Genomic DNA, 27,703 nt, shown 5'->3' on the forward strand with positions numbered 1-27,703 from the left:
CGTTTGTGTGAAACAAAAATTAGATAATAAATGGGTTTAATTTGTAACCAGGTTATAATTTAAAATTTGATTTCAATTGGGTCTCTAAAATCTTATGTGGAAATTAGTTACTATAATTTTTTAATATAAAAATCTCAAGTCATTGTTTCGTTAGCCACATAAGTAATATCACTAATGGCAGTTAGTAAAAGGACTAATACAACTCATTTTTTAAACTTAAGGGACCAGTTGTGCTCAGTTGAAATTTGAGGGGCCAATTGTGCATACAAAGTAAACTTGAGGGACCAATATTGTAATTTCGCTAAAATACTACTATTCTATCTTAGTTATGTCTATGAATAACTAATGTTTGTTTGTCATCGTTTTTGTAGTTCAATTGATATCTCATAATGTTTTCAACAAAAACATCTAAACATATAGGTTGAGTTTGGATTGCACTGAAAAATGAAAGCTATAGCATTTAGCCTTTTTTCTGTGGGTCTTGTGCACTATTCACGGGACCTGCAAGTACGAAAAACCGCAATTGTTAAGTTAAAACTGGGTCTCATGGCACTATTCACACATTTAAAAATTATTTTGCTACAATATTTTCAGTTTTTTGTTTTTAATAATAAGCAGAATCCAAACAGACCTATAGGGTTCAAATCCCCCCACTCTTAACTATTGAAATAAAAAAATAAAAAAATAAAAAAAACTAATGTATTCTACTGTCTACAAATAATTGCAACTTTTTAAAAATTAAATTTTGCTTCAAAAATTAAAATATTTCTTGAAAATTTTTAATTTTTGGCTTAAAAATTAAAACATTGCTTAAAATGTTCAATCAGTGATATGTATATATATTTCATCTCATGTATTACTAATTATAATACCATTTGAAACACTTCTAATACTAATAATAAGCTTTGTAATACTCCCAAAAATATTTGAAAAACTTTATTTCTTACAAATCAGACAAAGATTTTAACCAAATATGAAGAAAAACTCCTCAAACCCACTATTTGGCAACTTAAAAGATTATTTAACTTCCCCCCCCCCCCCCCCCAAAACCCACTATTTGGCAACTTAAAAGATTATTTAACTTTCCTTTTTTTTTTTTCTTTTTTTTTTTTTTTTTTGTGTGTGATAAAAATGATAGCATTTCAATTTATAGTGTTCATCTCATGATGATTATACTCTTTAGACAAAAAACTTTACCAGTTGAGCTATTTGAAACCCACTTGACCTTTACTTTTAGTCATGTGGTTTTTTTAGTAGTCATGTATCTTGTTTAAATGATTTAATGAATTATGTGGTTTAATACACATAAATGATCTTATGAACCATCACGTATCTGGTTAATTAGAGGAAAATTTTATCTTTAAAAATTCCAATTATTTTCATTAAAATTTCGTTTCGTCCGCTTTACTCTCCTCTCCCATATATTCCACCTCTCATGTTTGGTATGACTTGGTAGTAATTACCAGTTAAATGGATTACCCTTTTTTATGGAAAAAATGTGGATGAATAATTATTATTGATGGGTATTGCTTATCCAATTTGGAAGTCAAAAAAAAAAAAATGGAAGTTTTCCAACAGGAGGTCCTCCCTTTAGCTTGATTGTTAAAATATAATAGATCAACCAAATGATGGATGAATGAATGTCCTTATATGGAAAAACACCTTCCCTAGGGTTCTATTACCTAATTCTCATCCCATTAACCCACAATCTCCAATCATAGACGCAAATTCTTAGATTCTCACATTCCATTTTTATAGTATTCATTATTTTTAGACTATTGAAAATGGACAAAATTGAAGGAGTTGTTAGAAAAGACCTAGGTTGCACGGACACGCCATTTTTGGCATCGTGTCGGTGTCAGACACCGGAACGGGCACGACTCGCCGAATTCCAGTGTCCGACAAGTGTCTCTTTTTTTTTCTTTTTCTTTTTTTTTCGCTTCTCTGACACGGCGCCGACGCGGCTCCGACATGTCCGACACGCCAGCAGTGAAAAAGAAGAAGAAGAAAATCACATATTCACCCTCTCTCTGATCTCTGCCCGCTGCCGCTGCCCTTTGATCCTCGCCGGAGCTAGATCAGGCCGATCGGCGGACTCCATCGACGTCGACGCCGTGCCCTGTCCAGTGTCCCTTCCAATCGGCGAGCTCCTCCTCTCTCCTTCTTCTTCTTCTTCTGCTTCTTTTTCGTTTTCTTTTTCTTCACTCTCTCTCTCACCCAGATGCTCTCTCACCCAGTTTTCTTTTTCATTTTAACTTTTCTAATACTTTTTTATATTTCCTCTTTGTTTGTGGGTCTTCTACCAACTCCACGTGACTTTCAACTTTCAATTTCAAATTTTAACTATGGAGTACTATATGTCAGTGTCATGATGTCATTAACATGCCATTGGTTTAAAAGAAAATAATTTATATTATTATTTTGACTATTATTTTTAGTATTATTATTAGTATTTGAATGTAGCCTAATTATACTTTTGATTCGTACTCTAAACATTTTATGTGTATTATCGTACTACTTTGGATGTTAGTTTACTTATTTGTAGTTCTTACATAATTTAAATTCTAGACATAAATATATTTTATGTCTAAAAATATTAAAAAAATATGCCTAAATATAAAATTTAATTAATTATTTAACTGCCGTGTCCCCGCTGTGTCGTGTCCTGATTTTTCAAAAATTGCCGTATCCCTGTGTCCGTGTCCGTGTCGTGTCCGTGTCCGTGCAATATAGGAAAAGACCTCTCCATATAATGAGACATCCTATTTAGGAATATCTAATAATTTTCTGCCATGAGACATCATGGAAACGTCATAAACTGATAGTAGGATGAATTTATCTTTGGATTTCTAGATTTACTAGGGATGGTTTTAGGATGATAATTATAATTCCACCTTCAATATATTAATATTACTTTATTATTAAAAAAAAAAAAAACATTACTACCCTGAGATTCGAGTTTTGTTCTATCTTTAAGTTCTTTCGGTATTCCAAGAAGCAATTGCGTTCATTCTTTTCCTGTGTCTCAAGGCCCAAACCTACCTCCCAGGCAAAGCAAACACAAGAAGTCATGGATGGACTTATTGTCTACCAACTCTATGAGCTTATGCTTTCTTCTTTCCCCTCTGCCACGGAACCACCAACCCTCCTCCTCCATAACCCCAATCTGAATAGCTCACTGGGAACTTGGGAAGTCTAGACATTGAGGCAAACATTTTCATCGTCTTCACTTGGTTATTTACTTTTGGATTCCTTTATCTCTTTGGGTTTGTGTATTACATGATCTTAGATGGGTTCTTGAGAGGACAAAAAACTCACTTGTGGGTATTGGAAGTTTTCACTTGTTGAAGCTTCTTGTTGTTTATCAGCTATTGTGTCTTGTTAATTTGAGCTTTGAAATTTAGAAAAAACATGGGGTGTTCCAAATTCTTTTCCATAATACTTAGTTTACTCGGTCAGAAAGGCAACCCCACATTGTTAAATGCAAAGAACATAGAATCATTTGAGGGTTATTCTATTTTTGGAGAATTTTTTTTACTGGGTATGTGCTATAAATCAAAATTAAAATGTAATCCCCCTTTTTATCAGTGCATGCTTTAAACAAAAAATGCTTAATTAGGTGTTTTTTATTCGGTCCTGTTATATTTATCTTTAACTTTATGTAAGTAACCTGGAATTAGCTAAATTTAGATTCAATTTGTTTTCATTTGTTTAAAGTATTCAACCTTTGCCGCAAAGTGTGTCACTGTTTCTAGTTTGTTTTACTTCATTTTTCATTTCAAGGTTTGCTGCGACTTGAACCACATTGTTTATGAAAATCAAGTACTTAGTGGGTGTTCTATTTTTGTTTATATATTTCCTCAGTTTGTTTAATTCTTAGGTTTATTTGTTATTCCTCTTGATTTTCTATATCATCTTAGGTGGTGATTGTCACTACTGTTGTTATAGTTGAATTTTTTTTTTTAATGTGTAATATTACTATGTGGAATTTATTTGTTTGTTTAGACGTTGTACTTAAAAGAATTGTTATTGTTCAAATTTTAATTAGCTTGTTTATGCTTTATTATTTTATTCTAAAATTTTTATGATGCCATTATGGTCCAATCTCAAAAACTTGAACATCTCTTTTTTTTTGTTCTCTTTACAATTTGGTTTTCAAAACCATGCTTTTTAACTTTTATAGCAATAGAGACTGCAGAAAGGAGAAATTATTATTGTCCTAAAAACAAGCTCTTAAATCTACTCAGAAGAGGTTCCAAGTTTGTTCGAAAGGCCTCCAACTCTACTGCTCCCACCGTAGCTCCCACTTCCACACCTGGACAAGCATCCTCCTTTGCCACTGCCATTTCAACTACGGCCATGGATGACCTCCATACCCTTAAAACAAGGTTGTGCATCATTGGAAGTGGCCCAGCTGCCCACACTGCTGCCATATATGCATCCCGTGCAAAGTTGAAGCCCATCCTCTTTGAGGGGTGGATGGCCAATGGCATTGCCCTTGGCGGCCAGCTCACCATGACCACTGACATGGAGAACTTCCCAGGATTTCCAGATGGAATTCATGGCATTGAGCTCATGGACTGCTGCGGCAAGTAGACATGGCAAAACGGGGGGACAAGTTAGGTTCAGGTCGGGTCAATTGGGTTGCGGGTCGAGTTAGGTTTACTCGTATTTTTCGCATGATTTTTTTTTTTTAATAAAGAAAATAACATGTATTTGCTATTTGGAAAGTCATGCAACAAATTACTTGATATAAAATGCATTACTTTGAATTACTTTGAATTCACCACTTATATCAAGAATGAATTCAGTTAAATTTATTAATACTTATTCAATAATTTTAAAATTATACAAATCCTAACATTGCTATCCAAAACAAAATAACACAAAGATAAGTAAAACAAATACACAAATTTTATTTCTACACAATATCAACATCCCAAAATATAAAACCAAATTACAAATGACTTATTAGATAACTCATTTGACAAAGAATAAAAACATATAAGAAATTTACAATCTTGAAAATTAATTTTAAAATCTATTATCTATTATGGTTGGCACTCTATTTCAATTTGAGATATATATTAAAGTTTGATTGTTTACTTATTTATACATGGTCCTTTTTATGAATATCATATCATTGTTAAGTAACACACACTCTAGGGAAATATCATAATTTATTTTGAAAAGCCATTTATTTTTTACATAAATTATTAAAAAAATAGGTCTAAGCATTCATAATTTAAGCTAATTTGATACTTTGGCTTCACCATTTTCACACTTGTGAATGTTTCTCACACATGTTTACAATTAAATTTTTTTTTTTTTTTAACTCTACTGTAAACAGATTATTTTAGCATGTACTTTACTATTTGATATCTAAAAATCTTTACTCATTACAAAATACTCAACTATTCATCTTTCAATTAATTTGCATATAGTTATGTAAATGTCTTAATTGTTTCCTTAAAACTCACAACAAACAATTAAACCAATATTGTCTTAATTTTATTATTTTTTTACCCAAAAAAAAGTTTAAAAAAAAAAAAATGGTTCTGGTTCGGGTCGGGTCGCGGGTTAGGTTGGGTTGACCCATAAAAACACGGGTTGGGTCACGAGTCAACCCGTTTTTGCTTCGAGTTAAAAAAATCGGGTTTGGGTCGAGTCAAAAAACTCTGACCTATTTTGCTATGTTTAGCCGCAAGTAGTCACTCCGCTTTGGCACTCAGATTCTAACCGAGACCATCAACAAGGTGGTCAAAAAACTCTGACCTATTTTGCTATGTTTAGCCGCAAGTAGTCACTCCGCTTTGGCACTCAGATTCTAACCGAGACCATCAACAAGGTGGATTTCTCCATGACCCCTTTCAAGGTCTTCATTGATTCTAAGACTGTCATTGCCAATTCCATCATTATGGCGACTGGTGCTGTCGCCAAGCGATTAGACTTCCCTGGCTCTAGTGAAGGCCCAGGAGGGTTTGGGAACCGAGGGATATAAGCCTAGAAAGCATCGACGCGGCTAGAGGGTCGTCGTACCAGAGTCCAACGCGGCTCAACGTGGGGTGCGGTGGGAGACGCTGTTGCTCGTGCATCAGTGCCATGTCGAAATTTTTTTTTTTTTTTTTTTTTTTTTTTTTTTTTGTTTCTGGATTCACATCAACTCGCGCTGAACAAAGCCAATTCACGCCAATTCGGGGTGAATCAGATTGTATTGGCCAAATATCGGTGTGTTTCGGCCGAAAAAAAGAAATCGGCCGGTAAGAAAAAAAAAATTAAATCGAAAATACCGGTGGATAATGATTCAAGATAGCCGTTGTCGCCTTCACAATTTCACCGGCCTTAACCCCTTTCTTCTTCTTCTTCTTCTTCATTGCTTCATTGTCTTCTTCTTCCTTTTTTTTTGCTAGAGTCCCAACCTTCTGTTTTGTTTCTTTTTTTGATAAGTTTTGTTAAATGCCTTTGTCAACAACTTAAAAGGCTTTATTTTGTTTTTTGTGCCTCTCTAACCAAACACATGAGCCACTGAGCCACATCTTCCCTTTTTTTTAATGGGAAGCTACACCTATTTTAATCCCTGCCATAGGAATGGCCATGGGTAGGGTATGGATCTGGTATACCCATACCCTACTCGAAAAATTTGCCCATGGATACCCGAATATCAATACCCATTAGTACCCATACCCGAATCTTACCCGGATTTATTATCCATGGATATCCATACCCTACCCGAAACCCATTTATTTATTTTTATTTTTTAATTCCAAAACATTTTAACTTAAAAACTAACCAATAACTTTATCTTTAAAACAGAAAAAACTAATCAATAAAAAATTTTTTAAAAAAATTATTGATTAGTTTGTATCTGCTTCTTTTTTTTTTTTTTTTTTTGAGATAGAGATAGAAATTTTATTAGATAAAAAATTAAAAAAAATAAAATAAAATAAAGAAGCAACACGTTATTCACAGGACCTGTTTCAGACAACCTTGAAATAAAGAAGCAGTACAACCCTGAAACAAATGCCGGGGAACAAGGACCTGTTATGCAGAAAACAACAACTAAACAAATGCCAACTGAGCAATATTTTCCTCTGAGCAAACAGCAACAAAAATTACACAATCAAGTCACTGAGCAATATTTTCCTCTGCCTCTTCAGTTGTTTGTCAAGCAAATGCCAACTACTAAAATAAATTTCACAAAATCCCTTAACATGAAGGTCCATGTATCAGTAATAAAAGTCATCCAAACTCCATATTGTATCATCACAAAACACTACTATTTCCATGGTAGTGAAGATCAGCATATAAAATTGCATCAAAACTTAGATTCTCAATCTCTCCACCGATGGCTTAGATTGTGGCAGACAAAAAGAGCGTGATTTCCTCCTCCCCTCTAGCAGTTGCAAGCACATATTTATAAAAACAAATGGAACAGATGAAAAATCACTCATCATGAACTCTAACAGCACAGGACCTGTCAAAACAAACATAAATAATATTAAAAATCTAATGTCATTGGGTAGCCTTTTTTCCCCAGAGCTAACACACTAGTAGATTTAAATAAATAAATCGGCAGCCTTAGATCAGAATCAAATTATGTATATTTCCAGCAAGCTTTTGCAAACTGACAGAACAGAGCATCTCTAGGAACTAGGAATTAAAAGTAACAAAACAAAGATTAAAATGCCAGCCATTAAAATCACCTGTAGTTTGGAGTAGCTTTTAATAGAAAGCAAACCATAAAACTAATTATTATAGAAGTTGATACAATTCTAAATCTCAAGGTAGCCATGCCAACAAAGCCTCTGCAAATATGAAGGAATCCTACTTCATTTGAAAAATAGAAAGTTTCAACCATAGATAGAATTTAAAAGGACTAAAGAACCAAAATTAAAACTTTCAGAACTATCAAATTCTTTAAAATTTCAAAACAACATTAATGAGACGTCAATCATAAACAACAAGTTTCATATTGTTTAGAGTTGTGAAGAGCTACTGCAAGAATTATTAAAGAGCCTCTAGCTAATGACAACATTATCTACTAATTATTCTTTTATTCTTCTATCATAATCTCAATCATTTAGACATTTAATCTCATTTCAAATTGGGTTCTTTTTTAATCATCACGTTAACCCTACGTCTTAATATAAATGATAAACTTGACTTCAACACAGCTTTAAGAGGCCTCAAACTCAATAACACAGAATTTATTTTTAACAAGTCTCAACCTGTTTTTCTTTTTTGGTAGAATATCTTACAAAGTTAATAAAACTTGACCTTTTAGTTTTTGTTTCTTTCTTCTTTTTTTGTTTTTTAATCTTAATGTTGAGTTACACAATTGCAGTCATATACCTCTCAATCTTCAAAAATCGATCCTATTCTTGTTTGGGTGTCTAAAAGAATGTTGGTGATGTAGGAGAGATTATATCCAACAAACAAGAATTTTGATTAGGGAATATGAATAATTTTTTTTTTAATGAAAATGCAAATTATGATCAATTTGGCACTAACAAATTATCAACATGCTAATATACAATTAGAAAAATGTTAAAAGTACTATAAAAATTTTAACAAAAAGTTTACAAATTGACACAGTAATTAATGTAATTAGTGTCATTTTAACAAAATAATAAGTTAGTATTTATATTAATTTTTGTAATTGATGACACATCAATTTATAAGACTTGGGTTGAGAGTTCTCGACTAAGAGAGAATTGTTAGAAAACAAATGGAGTCAATTTTGTATAGTAACTGTTTTGGTTTGGTTAAGGGAATAATGTGTTTGGATATCAATAAAATATCATTTCAAGTTTATTTATAGCAATAGTTTGGTATAGACTTATTTTTTTAACTATTATATAATTTGTAAGACTTTTAAGAGTCTTTAAAAATGATATATCTTATCAATAAAAAATTGATATAACCAATAATAACAATTATTATATTACAATGACATGTTCCTTTGTAAACGTGCATGCCTAGATATATTGAAAAAAGAAAAAAAAAAAATAGATGCAAAAAGGTGGAGGCTAAAAGTGTCCTGATGGTGGTGGGATCAAAGCTGTAAAAGACGATGCGTGAGGGGTTATAGAGATTACTCATTATTTTCATCACTTTTTACTCTCATGTGATCAGATAAGCGGATAAAACAAGAAATGGAAATTAAGCGGACCAAACCAGATATGTAATTTTCAGATTTTTAGGATTAGATTTGTTATTTTTGGTAATTTTATGTAATTTTAAGATTTTTAGGATTAGAGTTACCTTTAATGTTGTTTAGTCAAATTAGGGTTTGATACGCTTTTCTAGTTGCTCTAGGCTTTCTAATTGCTCTAGGTTTTCTTTTTTACTAGTGTTGATGCCCACTTTATTGTTGATGCCCACTTTGGCAAGAAGGCCTAATAACAAGAAAAAACCTAACAATATGGGAGACAATAAGGGAGAAAAATTAGCAAAGTGAGAAGAAAACAATAAAGCCCAAATGGCAGGAATAATGGTCCATGGGCCTGTAAGATATTCAAAAGTCCCTAAAAGAAGCAAACGGGCCTAAGGGAGCCCAAAGAAAGAAGTAATAAACCCATGGAAATTATTTAAAAATGGAAAGCAAACAAAAATGGGCCAAAAGAGCCCAAAAGAAGGAATTAGTAAATGGGGTTGGTAAGCGCATTCTTTTGAGACACTAAGCCCATTTTTGAGCAAACCCAAGCTGATCTAACTCAGGTTTTAAGAACATGGAGTATTCTGTTATTGGAATATTTGGAACTTGATTTTGTCCCACCCATTTTGGACCCCTTAAAATAAGATCAAATGGGTTGTCACTTCAAGGTTGAGCTGGACTCTGGCTTTTCTTTTGCTTGGTGACCTGAGATTGAGTGACATGTATTTATGATTTCTGCGCAAATGCAAATTAAGCATGTGCATAACTTTAATCTCACAAACTGAACTTATCGCAAGATACTTGACTAGGCTTGGATTGTTTGTCTTTTTAAATGTGATTTACAAAAAATATAAATAAATGAACTACATTGATTTGGGAAAGTGTTTTGTGTTCATCATTTAGCTACATTGGGATGCACAAGATTTGACAGTTTCTGTAATTGACTGTAAGAATTGAGATAATACAAATAATTGGCAGTGGTATATAAGTAGGTAAATAACAGCAGGTTGTTGCTTACTAACTCCAATCTAAGTGATTCTGCTATTGGGAATACATGTCTTTCTGAAATGTTCATTTAGGTCCCAAGATTTTGGGGAAGAGGGGGGTGGGGGGAAGGCTGCTGCTGGTTTCTGTTTCATTCTCAATTTTCGGAACAGTCATATAGAAAATTAGAAATCATGTAAGCAGTGGTTTTGATTATACCATTGGCCATGGCATCTAGCATTGTTGCGACAACCTGTTTCTGTCACCAATATTTAGGTTTTGTTGAACAATTTTTGTTATCATTTTAAATTTAAATAAAAAGACCTGTTCCACTTAAGTTATGGTTTATTCATAGTATATGTATTAAGGTCTTCTCTATTTAGTTTACTTGGTTTCTTTAATGATGCAGGTTGCATGGCAGCTTTGGAAGCCGAACATTACTTGCAAGAGATTGGATCTCAGGAGGGTAAAATTGATTGATGAGTACCTGTTAGGGTACAGCCTTGCGGTTGGAGGCTTAGTATGAGTTATAGATCTAGACATTCTAGGCTCATCCCCACTAGGAGAGTTTCCCTGGATTACCTGATACACAATTCTTGCAGGTGGGGCCGTGTACCCTTTTAAAAAATTGTTCAAAAATGAAGCTAATTGATGAACAATATTTAATCAAGAAGGACAAAGAATTGTCTCCAAAGCAATGACATTTTACTTTGTCACTGTTGGATACATAAATAGATTTCTACAATTATGCTGCATCTGTTTTCAGCTGTAACTTTTCTTGATTGTTTGGCTTTGGTAATCTGTAAATCTTAAACCTTTGGTTTTGCCATTTTGGTGGCTTTTAAACATGTTGACTGTAGCATTTTCTCTTGGATCTTGGCTACTCTGCTGGTTTCTTGAGATATATTCTGCTTTAACACCATGTTTGATGTGATATATGGCAGGTGTTTAACCTTTTTTTTTTTTTCTTTTTTTTTTTTTTGGGGTGCGCTTGGTTAGTGTGATAGCATGTCCTGTTGGTAATTATGCTTCTCTACACAAGGACATGCCAATATGAACAAAGAAATCAAATTTTTGTTCACCAGGTTTGTAGAGCCCTGACTTTCAACAGATCCTATGGGTTATTTACTCAGCATGCTATTTTGAATTATGGCATGAATGATAAATCTTCATTTACTTATTCCCTGCAGAAAAAAAAAGTTTAATGCTTCCTTAATTTTTTAATCAGTTATTCTATAGAACCAATTGTATATATGGGCAGAAAAAGCTTTATCGTAGGACCTTTTACCAACTCCACCCGCCCCCAAAAAAAAAAAAGAAAAAAAAAAATTTTAACTGACAACGTGAAGAAGTTATTTAGAATTACGCTGAACTAGTGTCATTGTTACTTCAATTTGTGTTCAAGAAAAAAAACACATTGCTTTGTTACTATTGGACATGGAATCCACCATTGTCATTCTTAGAACCAATAGTACCATTGAATATTTATACGTGTTTTACACAAAATAAGATTGACCAAATTGAAGATATTGAAAGTTTTATAATGTCATGGTGGAATTTGTAGAGGAAACCACAGGTGAAAGAAGGTACTCATACCATTTGAGTATTCAAATTAAAGAGGAGACGTTGAGTGCCAAAACTTGGAAGAGTAGAAGTTTTTGTTAATCTTTGAATTTTTTTTTTCATTGTAATTTTAATAGGGAATCCTTGTTTTTAGAAGTTTGCAAATTATTGGAAGTTCAGAGAAATTGGAATAGAGCATTAGCATGTAAAGTATACAAAAATCCCGAATAAGAATAGGAAGTTGTGATTAGTACCTAGCATTAAAATCTTTTTTCTTTTTCTTTTTTTTTCTTTGTTTTTCTTTGGGGGGGTGGGGGATGGGGGGGTGTGGCAAACCGGAATTTGAATTCCCTCTTCCCACTTTTTGTAAGTAGGAAAAATAAAATGAAGATCATTTTGCTCATCTATGTTGAAATGCAAATATGATTTTCATTGCCATCTTTTAATATAATTTACACCCCTTTCATAAGATAGAGCTGGTGGATCTTTGATTCATGAGATTTATGCTTATTTCAGGGTTATTATTATTATTTTTTTTTTTTAACTATTTTAATTATTTTTAAAAAACACTGCTTTCTTCCTATTTTGGTGGTCAATGTTACTATTGTTCTTTTCTTGCTCCATAAAATACTAATTTGGATTTCAATTACATAAAAATTTTTATGAAGAGAAGATAATTTACTCATGCATAGTTAGTCATAAAGATAAAAAATTTCTTCCTAACCATCTTTAACTAAAATTTCACAAACATATACATTATCATTTATCTTCCGTAACCATGAAGCTAAAAGTCAAGGGAGATCAAATTTGCTATGTTAATCTATACAGCTGCTTCTATGATAGCCCCATAGTGTTGGTCTATTATGTGCATGGGTGAGTATACATGAATAACTGAGTTAGAGAATTTAAAAGGATAAGCAACTTTGAAATAAAATTTTACTCTAACATAATCTAAATGAATATGTGTGAGAAATTTTGACACTCAATGATAGCATGTAGTTTATAACACTCATCAAAATAATAACATGTATGCACAACTTCATTCAAATAGCCATATGGTCTTTTTGCACCAAGAAGAGGTAGTTTATAACACTCCAAAGAGAAATGTATCACACAAATAAGATGTAGTAGCACTGCTACTACTACTACTTTTTTTTTCAAACGTGGTAAAACAAGAAAATAAAGAAACAATAGCAAAATAAACAACAAATGGATGAACTCTATTGATTTCCATAACCCTTTAAGCACGTGATTTTAGGAGAAAGAAACATTATCCCGAGTGCCACAAACTACAATTCCAAGCCTCATTCCCGCTGCTGCATATTTAGGATGAACTCCATCTTCAGAATTCTGAACCTTGCATTATAGAAAACAACATATTGAAGAAAAAACATCAATCATTATAACCACTGACATCAAAGTATCATCAAGGACAAATAATTATCCTTTTAAATATAATAAAATTATTTAATTTGTGTGTGCTTACGAAGTGCAAAGGGTCATATGTATGATGGAGAAATTTTGATGCAATTTACAAGGATTCTATTATGATAATTATCTAGTGGAAGAGTGAAAAGGTTGCTCATGTTTATACATCAATGCATTAAAAAGATTAAAGTACATGGTGTGAGAAATTAGGAGATCTTTGAATAATATACTTACCTTTCTCCAATGAACTATTGTGTGAGCCAATGTATGGTAGTATTTAAGTCAACCTTCCAATGCCATTCATCTTCTTGTGTTGCTTGTACTTGTTCTAGCTTTGGTGTCCCTAGAGGTCCATGAGAGAAAGTCTTCATTTCAGGGCATTGCCTCACAATTACTTCTTCCAAAGATGGGAAATTGAAAGAATAACTTTCGGAGCAAAAGCTTGCAAGGTTTGGCAAGGAATCAAGTTTTAAGTATATCAACTGGGTGAAAGTAATCACCTCACTCACTTCACCTCCCTCCCCTACTACAACTTCTGTTATCCTTTCGCATTCACTTACACTCATTTTTTTGAGCTGTGCCAAACTTTTGGCTGTTGATGATGTAACTAAATTAATCAATCCATGACATTTTAATATTTCCAGATTTGTCAAATTTTGGAAAGATATTGATGATGGTACTAAAATTTTCAATTTGTCACAAAATGACACTATTAGATTTTCCAGATTATACAAAATTGGACTTGTTTGGGTGTCTTCTTTCCATAAATGTGTTAACGTTGGTAGTTCATATAGCTCTAGTTCTCGTAGTTGTGCGAGTATTGTAGCATTATTTTCCTGGTCAAAAAGTTCTTCATATGGGAATATTTCTTCCCAAGAAGTAAGCCTCACAAAAAGTTTCTCCAAACTATGTAATCTTTTTAGAAAATTAATCCAATCAGAAACAGCTAGATAGCCGGCTATGGAAAGGTCTTTTAATTTGTAAAGGCTCTCTTCCAAAAGTTGGTCACATTGTGTCTCCTTCATGTTGAAATCTCCACTCAATGTCAAAACCTCCAAGTTAGGGAATAATGTACCCTATAAAAAAATAAAAAATAAAAATCAAAGCATTGAATAAAAGAAAATAGATTTATTAATGAAATGGATTATATCCGTAAAGTCTCTAAAATTAATGGTAAGAATACTGTCCAACCTTATTTTATCTAGATGAAACTTAAAAAAAAAAAGAAAAAAAAAAGAAAAAAAAAAGAAAAAAAAAAGTACATAATAAAGAACTATGTCGTAATTCGTAAATACTATCAAATAGTACTAGTCAATTAAATGCATAATGGTGTAAGAGTCATTTACAAGAAAAGAATTTTTTCCAAAACCATGTTAATCAATTAGTAGTTGTTGTCGATCAATTGTTTCAATTTGTCACAATTTGACACCTGTAGTACTTTCATATTTCTGGACACGTTGACCAAAAAATACACACCAAAGGTACCTATATTTTGATGCAAGAATATTGATTAAGGATTTCATTTAAAAAAAAAAACGTATATAGATATATGACCTTTACTAAGAACTTCACGTTTGAAACTTGTTTTTTGCATGAGGGACGAGTACTACTCCAAACAAAGTTATTATTTCTCATAAACCTAAATATTATAAAAGAGTAGTTAAATTAACCTCTTACCTCTTCAACCAAGAAAAGGGGTTGTTGAATGGAAGTCTCTAGTTGGCTTTGTTCAACTGTTTCTTGAAAGTTCAAAATTTTTGAAGCAAATATCTCAATTTGGTCACATGCATTCACCTCTAATTTTTTCAACAATGGCCATTTTGAAGTATGCAACCCCCAGCAAAACCACTTGAGCTTTGGCAATTTACGAAGTACTAGGAGAGTTACTTTAGGGAAAACAAATCTTGCTGCTGCTTTTGCAATTTCTTCACGTGAAACAATTTCCTCCACTCCACAATTCTCTATTCGAAGATCCTCCAATTGCATGAGAAATCTAGCCACAGATGCTGGGAACAAACTTTGCAAACTCTCACATTCCCAAACACATATTTCTTGTAGATTTTGAAAGCTGAAAATTCCTTGGGGGTCCTTATTCCATACCTGCTTCATTTTCGGTAGACGACGCAAAATCAAACTTTTCAACGGAATGACTGTCACAACATGTGATTCTCTAACATTGTGCCTTTGAAGTTCAAACACTTCTTGTAGTGAACCACAATAAGCTACGTAAAGTCTCTCTAGACTTTGGAATCTTGTCAACATATTAGATTCAAAGATATTCACAAGATTTTCACAGTATTGAACAAATAGAGATTGAAGCTTGAAAAAGGAATCTTCAGCTAATTGATCATGCCATATGATTTTCAAGTTTTCTAAGTGCAAGATTCTCATTGTCTCCAAACTAGGGAATGCAACCTGAAAGTCCATACTATGTTATTGACATATCCAATCGTAATAACCTACATAATATATATATATGAATTAAAACAAGGGATAATAAAAATAGAATTACTTGTTCATTGAAGAGAGGTTGCATGGAAGTTTGAGAGATCTCCTCTGAATTCACTTCCTTAATTTCTTTGCTCAATGTCATGCCTGAACTAACAGGTTTGAATACGAACGACTCCAATTTAGGGCATTTTTCTATCCATAGATCCTTCAAGGATGGAAATCTTAGATTGGTTCCTATGCAGAATCTTTTAAGGACTGGAAGATCTTTTAGATTCAGGTGTTCCAGTTGAGGGAACAACACCTTTGGAATTATTTGTTCTTCTCCTAAGTCTTCTGTGAGTAGCACCTCTTCCATTACCTTACAGTCCTCAATGTCAAGATATTTGAGCTGAACCATAAATGTCGCTGTAGAAGAAGACAATAGGTATTTTAAATTGCCATAGCCTTTCATGTTCAATTTATACAAATTTTGAAATCTTGGGTCTGTTAATTTGAAAAAGGAGCCTGCCCGATGTTGGTTGTGAAGTAGTATCTCTTCAGAGTGTATAGAGGACAATTCCAACGTTTCCAAGTTAGGGAACACAACCTACAACAACAATTAATTATGTACTTTAGCAAACTTGTTAAAAGAAATGAAGAAAACAGTGTCGTATTTGCCTAATACAACAAGGCCCAAACCTCAAACGGTGATGAAGTCCAGACTCAAAATGATGTCGTAAAGACTTCAGAGTACTTTTTTTTTAAGAGAGTTTTAACTAAAGTGACGCGCGCGTGATCATTTTTTTTTTTTTTTTTTCATTTAGCTCAAGTTGTTAGTGATGTAGGACAAAATATTCTAATTAATTTCTGTAATCTTTTATATTTGGTATTTTTATGTAATTTTCGTTATTTTAGGTTTAGGTGGTTTATTTCCTTGTTTTTAGGTGCATTTAGTGCTTTTTAGGTTAAATTTGATTCCTATTATGGTTAGGTATCAATTAGGAGTTATTTTAGATTATATTTTCTTGTCAGTCAAGTTTTAAGGAGCCCTTAAATAGGCCCTTAAGTCTGTAAACGTTTTTCATAGTTTATTATCAATAAAAATTTAGACGTGTGTCTATTGTGTTCTCTGGTAAATTCCAGACCTATCACCTTGTGGATTCAAGGAACCCCTCATGGATTCGAGGTTTACTATCCAGAAACTAACAGTTTAGTTTCTGTTTCATCAAGAGCTCTTCTTCAGGCTTCCGCGACATCAATTAGTATTTGATTAGACATGTGTTCTAATTCAATTGGTTAAAGTAATTAGGAAGCTGTTAATTCTCTTAAATGGCTAGATTAGTTAGACTTATGAAGGAACACAGCCTCTGCAACAACAGTTAATTCACTCAAGCATTTTTGGTCACTCTGTTTTCTATATAAAGGAACAGAGCCTCTCATTGTCTTATATATATATATATAAAAAGCCTTTCATTGTCTTATATACTCTCACAGAAATCCTATTTATAGTGAGAGAGTATTTTTGACAAACCTAAACAGTGCATAAGTTAGGGTATGTATATTATTGTTATTTCATTTGAGGAAATTACCAAATTTTTTATTTGAACATAGTGGCATGGCAACTTGGCTAGCAATGAGAGGGAAGAGTCATCAAAAGAAAAAAAGAACCACAAAGACACGCATGAACAGAAATCAAAGACTAATTAAAATGTGACGAATCCTGTAAACAATACTAAGTATCTACAAAATAAGTCATGAATATATATATGCTTGCAAATCAGATGTAAGGTGGAGTTTAGACATGGTATACATTGAATAGCACTTGTGGATTTAAGTTTTATGCTTACCACGATTGCCAAATTTTTAATTTTTATAAGGATGCATGCATATAGAAGCTTAATTATGAGATTTTATTCATTTTTGTTTTTGATAATTTTTTTGGGTGGAAAAATTTGCAGTTTTTGTGGAAAAAGTATTGTTGATAAGTTATCTAATGCAAGTTTTTTTTTTTTTTTTTTTTTAATGGTTCAGTTAATCATTCTCAATATGACAATTTGTGTATTGTTTACGAAGTATCTTTAAATAGCTATATTTTGATTTGATAAATATTTATGATTATATCGAGATAAACAATGTATTTAATAAAAAAGTTTATGATCATACTTTTCTGCACTTTATAAGAAATAGAACTACAAAATAAGATGATAATATAGTGGTTTGTGATTAAAAACAACATTAAACTAGAAGATTAAAAGTTGAAACTGTTGAATGGTAGAAAACCTCTACTTTTCTCTTTCCTATTCAATTACCGTGGTTGGAAAATACAACATCATCAATAGGAAAGAGAATATGTAATAAAAGCATATGTAAATCTTAAACCAAAAAGAAAGTTATATATATATATATATATATATGTATGTATGTGTGTGTGTGTATATATATATATAGAGAGAGAGAGAGAGAGAGAGAGAACTACTTTTATCAGTTGGCAAAGAAAGCAATATGAATTATTTATTTTAGTGATAAGAAAATATTCTTGCCCATGTTTAGTTTTGTAAGAGGCAAAGATAAAAAAGTTTTTTTTTTAATTAATAGTTTAATAGACTTAAAATGAAATGCTCTTAGGAAAAAAAAAAACTTTGTTAAAAATTATTAATTCTACTATATAATCTAGCAAATATTTCAAGATATATATATATATATATACACACACATAATAATAATAATAATTATTATTATTATTATTATTATCTATACAAATAAAAAAATTTGTGAATTAATTCTTTTAGGTTACCACGATTTCATGGTGGAGTCATGGTTTTGTGAACAACTGTTTATGAGTATGGTCCCAACATGTTACAGTAATTATCTAGGTGAAAAACACAAACGAAAAAATTAACATAATTAAAGATTAAAGAAAAATATATGACTCTTGCAAATAAAACGCAAGGTGGTGTCATTTATAAGAAAAGAATTTTGGAAAGACATGATAAACATTTATTAGCTTTTTTGCATCAAATTTTATAGTTTACCACAATTCCCACATATGGTACTATTAGGTTTCCAAAGAACTAAACTTTACGAATGTAGGGTGTTGGGAATTCAACCGAAATTCCAACCTGTGAGAAACAAGAAAAAAAAAATAGAGAAAACTCACGTCAAAGAAAAACAATCACACGCACAAGACAGTATTTACATGGTTCGGCAATTTGCCTACGTCCACGGAGTTGCAGGGATTTCACTATTATCAGGGAAAAATACAAAATACAGCTACAATGTTTTTTCTCTCTTACTAAAACACGACAAGACCAAACCGAAACTCTAATCACAAAAACGGCTTCTAAATATCCTACGCACAAGTTTACAATGGGCTACAAAATGGGCAAAAAAATATCCCATTAAAAACCAAGCAACATTATTTGGATCAGGTCGAGTCATCAACTGAATCAAACATAAACTAGGCTCCACAAAACCTAACACAGGGTTCATCAAGACAAAAAGTAGAGATGCCAAAGACTCCTAACTCCTATGTTACGAATGCAAAAAATGCAAAATCAAAACAGGGGGATAAGCAAAATAGACTTACCTCTTCATTAAAGAGAGGTTGCATGCCTGTACGTGGGATCTCCTGAAAATCCACCTCATCCTCGTGAATGATTTCTCCAACATCAGTTATGATAGAATTCTGTGTGCTTAAGAAGCTCACGAGCTTTGGAAGACATTGTAGTTTCAATTGACGTATTTGAGGGAACAATATCACATCTCTATCTTCAAGTTCACCATCTTCTTTAACAACTATTGCTCGCATGATGTTGCATTCTTTTATCTCCAGTTCTTGAAGTTGTGAAAGACCCTTAGCTATGGATGACGAGAAGACAAATTTCAGTTTCTCACAACGTTCCACTTTCATAATTCTTATGTCATGAAAGGATGTCAAAGGAAGTTGGGCATCACATATTCCTTCCAAGTTGATCATGTTTTTGAGAGAAAATATCTCTAAGGCAGGAAATACAACATCATCAATAACCAACCCCCTTGAGTGGATGATATACTTAATCTCAGCATTGTTTTGGACATGGAGACGCTTTAGTTGTTGGAAGCCTTTCATATCCAATTCATATACAATACTCTTAACAAAATTTAACTCGTCCAAACACAGATCTTCTATTCCATTAAACAACATTTCGATCCCACTCTCCAATTGATTGCATGTATTCAGCTTGAGTTTTAGTACTCTTGAGTTTTCATGTTTGTCAGACCAATCCCACACATCTCCTATAAATATTTTGTATCTTCTCAACTTCTCAAATAACAAATCTTTTGGCATCATGTTGGAATCTGGAATATGTACTTCTAAAGTGCTCAATCGTGACAAATGCTTTAGCTCTGCAAGGCTAGCTCTTTCATTGTTGGGTCCAACCTCCCACTGAGTGAAGCTGTTGCCGACATATAACTCTTCCAATAGTATCAAGCGTGATAGGACGTTGGCTGGAATCACTTGAAGTTTCTCACAATTGCTCAAATCCAACATCCGTAGATAAGTCAAAAACCCTATTTCTCTTGGCAACTGTTTAAATTCAGAGTAAATAAGACTAAGAATTTCTAAATTTTTTATCTCTCCAATCAAAGCTATGTCTCCCAACACACATTGATCCAGACACAATGTTCGCAAGTTTGTGAGTAGATTAAGTGAGGAAGGAAGTGATGAAAGTCGCATATAAGTCAAATCTAAAACTTCTAGCTTTCTCATCCCTTTAAACAATGTGTCTGAAATTTTAAAAGAACCCCCTCTATCTTTGGCATACACATTTAAGCATTTTAGTTCTGGACATTCCAACCTGTCAGGAAGTTCATGAATATCCCTATTATAAACAAAGATTGCTGTGCACATTTTCATATCGTCCTCATCTGGCCATTCTACTAAACCCTCGCCCCTCATCATTAACACATTTTGAGTCTCATATGCAATTAAGAGGGCGACATCACGAGTAAGATCATGCATACCAACATCCTCATCAGTATCAGGAGCATCTAACAATAAGCCAGAGTCTTTGAGGCTACGAAACAGAGTATATATTCTGTTTCTTGCTTCTTCCAATGTACTAATGCCATGAAATAAATGCAGCCCAAAACATTCTTTTAACAAGTCTTTATAATAAATGGTAGAAAAAACTTGATTTTGAGCACAGAACAAAAAGAACGATTTGAGCTCTGGACTTTCAAGATGACTATAACTCAACTTTATTGCTGAATATATAACTTCCTGCATTCTTTTCTGGTTTCGAGGTGAGGGCCGCCGTAGTTGCCGTAGGGCATCCTCCCATTCGAAGAAATACTTATTTTTTAACGCCTTTGCAACTGTTACAAGTGCGAGAGGTAGACCTGCACACGCTATGGATACCTCCATTGCTTTGGATCGCAAATTCGATTCTTTGAGAGAATCACCTGACAACTTCTCAAATAAACGCCATGCTTCCTCTTTGGGTAGAACTTCAAGCCCAAAATCCTTTTGGGCTCCCATCTCAGAAGATAATATATCTCTATTCCTAGATGTTACCACTATTTTGCATCCGTCATTAGGAATTCCTATTTCATTCAAATCAAGTTTCTCCCATACATCATCTAGGATAACAAGTATCTTCTCTTTTGCTAACCTCTCGCTTAAAAGATCTGCTCTTCCGCTTAAAGTTTCCTTATCAAGCTTTAGATCTAGTTTGTCTGCAATTTCTCCTTGAATTTGTAATAAGTCTGGTTTATGTGTCACAGTTGCTATAGCCACCTCATCAAATAACTTTTTTTCCTTCACTTTCATAGCAACTTCTCTTATCAGTGTACTTTTGCCCACACCAGCCATCCCCCACACCCCAATCATGTTGATATTAGCATCAACCAATGCCTCCATAAGTTCCTCCACAGTCGACCTTCTTGACTCAAACGTAACGTAATCCATATTTGTCGTAGTCACTGACCCCTTAGAAGCAGGACGATAGGAAACTTTGTCAAATCTGCAATTTTTCAGTTCATCAATCTCTTGCACTATCTTCTTTGCCTTTTTACTGTGCTTATGCCTTAGCTTCAGATTCGGGCATGCCATTTTAGAAGAGCTTGTTTTTGGTTTCTCTTCATCATCAAGAACTTCCTCGGCCTTTCTCAGAATGTCATCTACCTTTGTCAACCACATGTTAACGTCAACTTCAATTTCTTCAACATTGTTTATAGCTTCAATAACACGATGTTGCACCCTTTCTCTAGCAGCCTTCAACTCCATGACCCTATTCTTCATATTCTCAATGTTGGTGCTGAAGTGAAATGAATAACATAGCCACTGTCCAACTGGTTCAACTGTGTACTCGGCAATTTTTGCAGCAATTGAAATTAGAATCTCCATTCCAGTTTTGATTTCTGCAATCGTGAAAACGGATTTGGAAATTTGTTTAATTAGGTATGTTCAATACTCTTAACAAAATACACACAAGTTTCCTTTTTCTTTGTGCTGAGAAGCATTCTTTGACAGCAACAAAACTGGACTTCCTAAAGACAAAGGAGGGGCACCAAAGAAAGAAGAAAACCAAAAAAAGGGCAAGACCGGGATAGAGAAAGTAGAGGGAAAGAAAGGCTAAAAGGCCATTTCGCATTTTCTATTATGAAGTTTGGGTGTTCATATATACTTAGCTCCTTTAATTACTTAAAGCGCAGCTATCAATAAAGCCAAATAAATTACAATAGAGTGGCTTATAAAAAAGAGGCGAAAAGTACCAATTTTGGTACCTATATTTTGGGTTTAGAGTCAATTTGTTCTTTAGATTTTGATAGTAATTAATTTAATCAATATTATTTCTAATTTGCAATCAATGCAGTCTTTACCATCAGCTCATTAACAAAATCATCTATGTGGCAAACAGTTTGTACAATTGACACTGTCATGGCTACTAAAATAATAATAATAAATGCCACATTAGCATCTAAATAAAAAAAAAAAAAATCAATTTATCAATTTTCATGAAACTTAAAAAAAAAAAAAAAAAAAAAAAAAAGAAAGAAAAACCAGATGATTTTCAATTTGACCCTAGATCTAACTTACATTGACTTTTTGTTGACTTTTAATATTATGTTTAGTTTAAACTAACTAAAACTCACTGGGTTTTTTTTTTTTTTGGTTAAAACAAGCCAACACTAAACAAATTTTGATTAAATTATGTTTGATATTCTCTCAACAAATTCTAATTAAATTAAGCAAGTTAGTTTCTACAAATTTTCTGATTTGAATTTATATTTATCAATTAAGCAAGTACTACATATACTATTTTTTCTAGTGAATACACAGGTTACTTGAGATCCACTCTCGTCCTTTGAGTTGGATCTAAATCAAGTCATGTTCTCCTTCTTGAGAAGAATAACATCACGTGGTCAATTGCTCTAAATTGTCAAAGAGTGAATAATAAAATACCTAATAAATATGAGCAAAAGAGGTAAAAACGCAGTCCCACATAGGAAAGATTATAAACTTTTTATGGGTTTATATACCATGACGTTGGGTATAATCGTTCTCATGGGGCGCCCTACTTTTGTGGAAGGGAGGAGTGGAGGAGCAACTCAAATGGGCTTGCTCACACACGTGCAAGCTGGGTTGGACTTGGATGTGTGTGTAGGCCGGTTAGACAATATTTTTAGAATTTTTTTATGGAAAAGAACAACAGATATTGCAATGGTTTTTTTGAATGTAAGATCTGACCATATCTTGAGAGTGAAATGTCCAAGAGATTCAAAATAAACACTGCACCTAATCATAAATAAGTTTTTCCATTGTATTTTCTTCAGGGTTTGTAAGTTTTGTCTCTTGATTTTATTTATTCACATATTAACCTAGTTTATATATATATATATATATATATTTTATAACATCACAAATAATAAACATTTACAGTTATATGCATAATAGTATATAGATTGAACCCATAATTTTGAGCCATCCTTTTGTAATGAAAGAGGATGTACAGCCAGAAAGACCTTTTACTATTCAAGTAATTTTATACTTTGACAGGAAGGTGATCCACTACATAATTCTCTAATTCTCTGGATATATGACAGGTGTTATTTATTTGGGTTGTAAATAATAGGTATCTTAGGTCTAAATAAAAATTAGAAAGAACCAAGGGAGGGGACATTAGGGATGGCGTGGACTTAGCCCAGAACTTTGTTTGTGTATTAGTAAAAGTACTTCCGTCAACTTACGTCGGCAGCTGCCTCTCCATTCATGTTTGCAAAAAAATAAAAACAACTAACTTCAACAAAATCATTAAAACACAAAGTAAAAGGGAAAACAAAAATCTTTTAAGCCAATATTAAGATTGTTATATTTAAAAGGGAAATTTAACGGATGCACTTAGAAAAATGCTTAATAATCTATTTAAAGAAAATTTTTATGGGAAAAGAAAAAAAAATTAATATTTTAACAGTCTAAGTTCCCTTTCGTTGTTTTTGCAACCAATTAACCATATCTGATATCCAATCAAAGCATCACTCAAGAAGAACTTATAAAGTTTTATAGTATCATATATCCTACCAAGTTAAATTCAACTTCATTGTTTTTTTTCCTCTTTCATTTTTGTTTTTCTAAATCACTTCTTTCTTTTTTTTTGTTGGAGAGGGGTCGTTTTCTTTTGTTCCTTTTTGGGGGCAGGGAGAATAGGAACAATTAAAAAAAAAAAAAAAAACTAAAATAGGCACAAATTTAAAACTAAAGAAGATAATTAATATTAAGAACAATTGTGCATCAGGAATAAAATCATAGGAGAAATCCTTGGGAATTAAGGAAACCAGTTGTAGACTTGCATATTGTGCGTGACAATTTTTTAGGTAAAATATTATTTTGGTCCCTAAATTTTATAAGAAGTAATTTTTTTAATTAGTGTTATCATATTTGTCATGATCTCATCTGTAACATTTCTTATCATTATCATATATTTACTGGTTAATATCAAGTTGCACCTGGTCTAATTCTAAGCAATGTTACACCACCCAATAACTTGTTATAAAATTTTCCAACTTTATTTCTTATATAATTTTTATTATTATTGGCGAACATCTCATTTTTAGTTATGATACTTATGATAGGAAATATAATTTCCCTAGTTGGAGTTTGATTAGTTTTAAGTTTAAATTTTGTATTAGTATATTTAATTGTTGAATATTGATTTAATTAAGCAAATGTAATGGTTGATTTTATTGCACTGTAGAGTTTTTAATGTTCTTTAGATGGTCGTCTTTATTTATTTTTTCTCCTCTTAACTTAACCCCCTCTTTATTTCCCATTTAACGGTTACTAATTGACATTTAATTTAATTTCTTTTTTTCTTCTTTCATTTATTCTTTATTACTTTGTATGTTCCCTTGTTAGTTGTGATTTTTATGGTAATCAATAAAAAAATATATATCATGGATGTCTTAAATAGTAATAGATGTAGTTAGATTAGTGGAATGTCCAAGGTTATTTATTTATTTATTTTTCTTCTAAATTTACAAGGAAATATAAAAAGCATTTCTCTAGTCTGATCTCAATTAATTAAGACATTCATAATATCTTAACCAAAGTAATAATGAGCCTTAAATTTTTTTTAATGTATGAAGTGGTTAGGTTAGAGGTATGTCTAAGTTTTTTTTTTTTTAAAATGAATTTCCAAGGAAATGTAAAAAGCATTTTTTTAAAATAAAAAAATTGATGACTTTTTGAAAAATAAAAATATGATTGTTTTAATTACCTTGTTCATAGATTTCATTATTTAATTATAAACATCTAAATTAAAGTAGATGAATATATAAATGCAAAATTATATGTAAAGTTATAATTGCACAAAATGAATATGTGTAGATCTTTTAAAACAAATTTTTGATTCTTCTTGAATCATTATTATTTCATCGTTTACTTATATATAACTAAATTAAATTTTTTATTTTTAAGAAAAATCTAAAATAAAGTAGATGAATATGTAAAGGTAAAATTATATGAAAAGTTAAAACTATCTAAAATGAACGTTTAACCACTCGTAGATATGTGTTTTTTGAAGACTAAAAGTATGCTAGATTGCTTTAGCTAGAACTATATAACTATGGAAATATTTTTGCAAGTGGTTCCACCTTTTGTAAATCATCAAGTTTGGTGGCCTTACAAAATTGGTATTTCATTTTGCAAAAAACTTTACATGAACTCTTTTTTTTTTTTTTTTGATAACCTTTTAATTTTTTTCTTTTTGCCGAAACAACTTAAGAATATTAATACTCAAGGGCACATTTGGTAGACTATAATGGTAATTACATAGGAATAGGAATAGATATCATGAGGAATACAAGATTTTTTTTTTTTTTAGAATCATGAGGAATACAAGATGGTGTAATGTAATACTGATTACTATTCATTTGTTTTGTGACAACACAGTAATAGAATCCTAAAAATAATAAAATGAAAACATTTTAAATCAACTTTAAGATATATTTTAGGAAATATCTTACTCATATAATTATATTTCCTAGAAAATAATATTTTTTTTTAAAATTTGAAAGAGAGATTAGTTATTTTTTAATGATTTTTATTTTCATAATTGTTATGTGCATATGAAAAGTTTGTTTATTTGAAAATATATTAATTTTAGAAATTAATATACCTACTAAGAAATAGCTATTACGACCCTTTTAGTTTTTAAATGATCGTTATTCATAAAAAATGATTATTCCATGTAATAAAAACATAACCAAATTATTGAATAGCTAAACCATAAGAATAATTATTACATTATAGTGTCTATTACATTCTACCAAACATACCCTAAGTTACCACATTTGGTAACTGTAAAACACATATGTGGTATAAAAAATAGAAAGGTTTAAATATTTAAAAAGAATTTTTTGTAGATTGTAATATAAAACTTTTTTTTTACAATATTTTATGTAACTTTTCCCATAAGATCAATATTGTGGTATCCTTTAAAGATGATACATAATATTTTTGAAAAAAAGAAGAAAAAGCAGAGATGATGCTAACACATAATATAAATTATTAAGTTTGTGTGATTTAAATTTGTGGAAAAAATATTTAATAAATCTATGGTAAAGGTTTTTATCTATATGATATATAGTAGTCCATATTCATTTAGTCTTGATTCAAAAAGTTTATTCACAGTAGCCTTTAATTTAAGTATACAAATTGCTCAATCTATAGGCCTAGACACAATCAAGAATGCTATCTAAATTATAAATTATATGGCCCTTTATCACACAAATATTTTGATTCTCCTAATCTATGGTAAAGAAAAGCAGGTGTGTGTGTCTAGTCATTTTCTTGATCTGTGTTGCATAATTTAACGATATGGAGGAGGTGGCTAAATTTAACTATTGAATAAAATAAGATAAGAAGAAAAAAGAGTAAAAATAAAATATCCAAGTAAAAATATCAAATTATCTAAGTCATGTTGTGTATAATACCGTAAGATAATATTTAACAATCAAAGAGAACAAAAAAAGGTAACAACTTAAAACACAAAATTAAATCGCATCAGCTCAAAGTAGAATTATAATTAACGCAAAAATTTATCAACCTAAAATAAGGATACAAAAAAAAAAATGAAAAACAAATTGAGAGAGAAAAAGAGAGAAATTTATTGATGAAAAGCACACTTTCACTAATATCTTAATTGACAATAAATGAATTTTTAATAATTTATCAACCTTATAATAAATACTATGTTTCAAGTTTCAACTTTAAGATATATATAAATTTGGATAGTAATAATGAACTAGTTGATCCGGTCACAACAATAAGTTTGTAAAGCAAAGCAAAGATGGACAGTACGTAGAAGCAGCTACCTCTCTTTACTCCTCTGATTGAAGAATTGCAAAGCGAATGAACAGTCACTAGTAGACTCGAATACGAAGACCTACAAACAAGTTTGGCAATGAAACATGTATGAAGAAATGTAATTGGGAAAATCTGAAAACTAATCTTATTAACTTTAGCTTATGCCTTATATACAGTTAGTATCACTTAGCTTCAATAACAGAAGCGGTTAGGCCTAATAACAGAATAACAAACTCTCTCACGTGCAGCTCTCACGTGTTATCACTTACAATGGAAACTAATAGAAGCTACAA

General features: G+C 31.8%; 2 protein-coding genes across 9 annotated transcripts in view; one reads left to right on the plus strand and one right to left on the minus strand.

The window, feature by feature from the left end:
• Positions 1–3,411: 3,411 nt before the first annotated feature.
• Positions 3,412–6,001, plus strand: LOC112029451 (thioredoxin reductase 2). Its single transcript, XM_065769059.1, is given in 3 exon segments — positions 3,412–3,541; positions 4,184–4,592; positions 5,794–6,001. Coding segments are annotated over 3 exon segments (747 nt in total).
• A 6,718-nt stretch (positions 6,002–12,719) lies between these two features.
• The window catches only part of LOC112029450 (probable disease resistance protein At4g27220), a 41,827-nt gene continuing 26,843 nt past the window's right edge, over positions 12,720–27,703 (minus strand). For 6 of the 8 annotated variants that reach the window (XM_065769057.1, XM_065769051.1, XM_065769053.1 and 3 more), the window contains 6 exons: positions 27,419–27,489; positions 19,149–21,964; positions 15,645–16,169; positions 14,810–15,547; positions 13,367–14,208; positions 12,720–13,060 (listed from right to left, as the gene is read on the minus strand). In XM_065769057.1, coding sequence (XP_065625129.1) covers positions 13,381–14,208; positions 14,810–15,547; positions 15,645–16,169; positions 19,149–21,950 — 4,893 coding nt within the window. In that variant the 5' untranslated portion in view covers positions 21,951–21,964; positions 27,419–27,489 and the 3' untranslated portion in view covers positions 12,720–13,060; positions 13,367–13,380. The remainder of the gene's footprint in view (positions 13,061–13,366; positions 14,209–14,809; positions 15,548–15,644; positions 16,170–19,148; positions 21,965–27,418; positions 27,490–27,703) is intronic. The other 2 variants (XM_065769056.1, XM_065769055.1) reach the window with 2 other exon arrangements.

The sequence above is a fragment of the Quercus suber genome, unplaced genomic scaffold, assembly GCF_002906115.3.
Source record: "Quercus suber isolate HL8 unplaced genomic scaffold, Cork oak 2.0 scaffold_1038, whole genome shotgun sequence".
NCBI lineage: Eukaryota > Viridiplantae > Streptophyta > Magnoliopsida > Fagales > Fagaceae > Quercus > Quercus suber.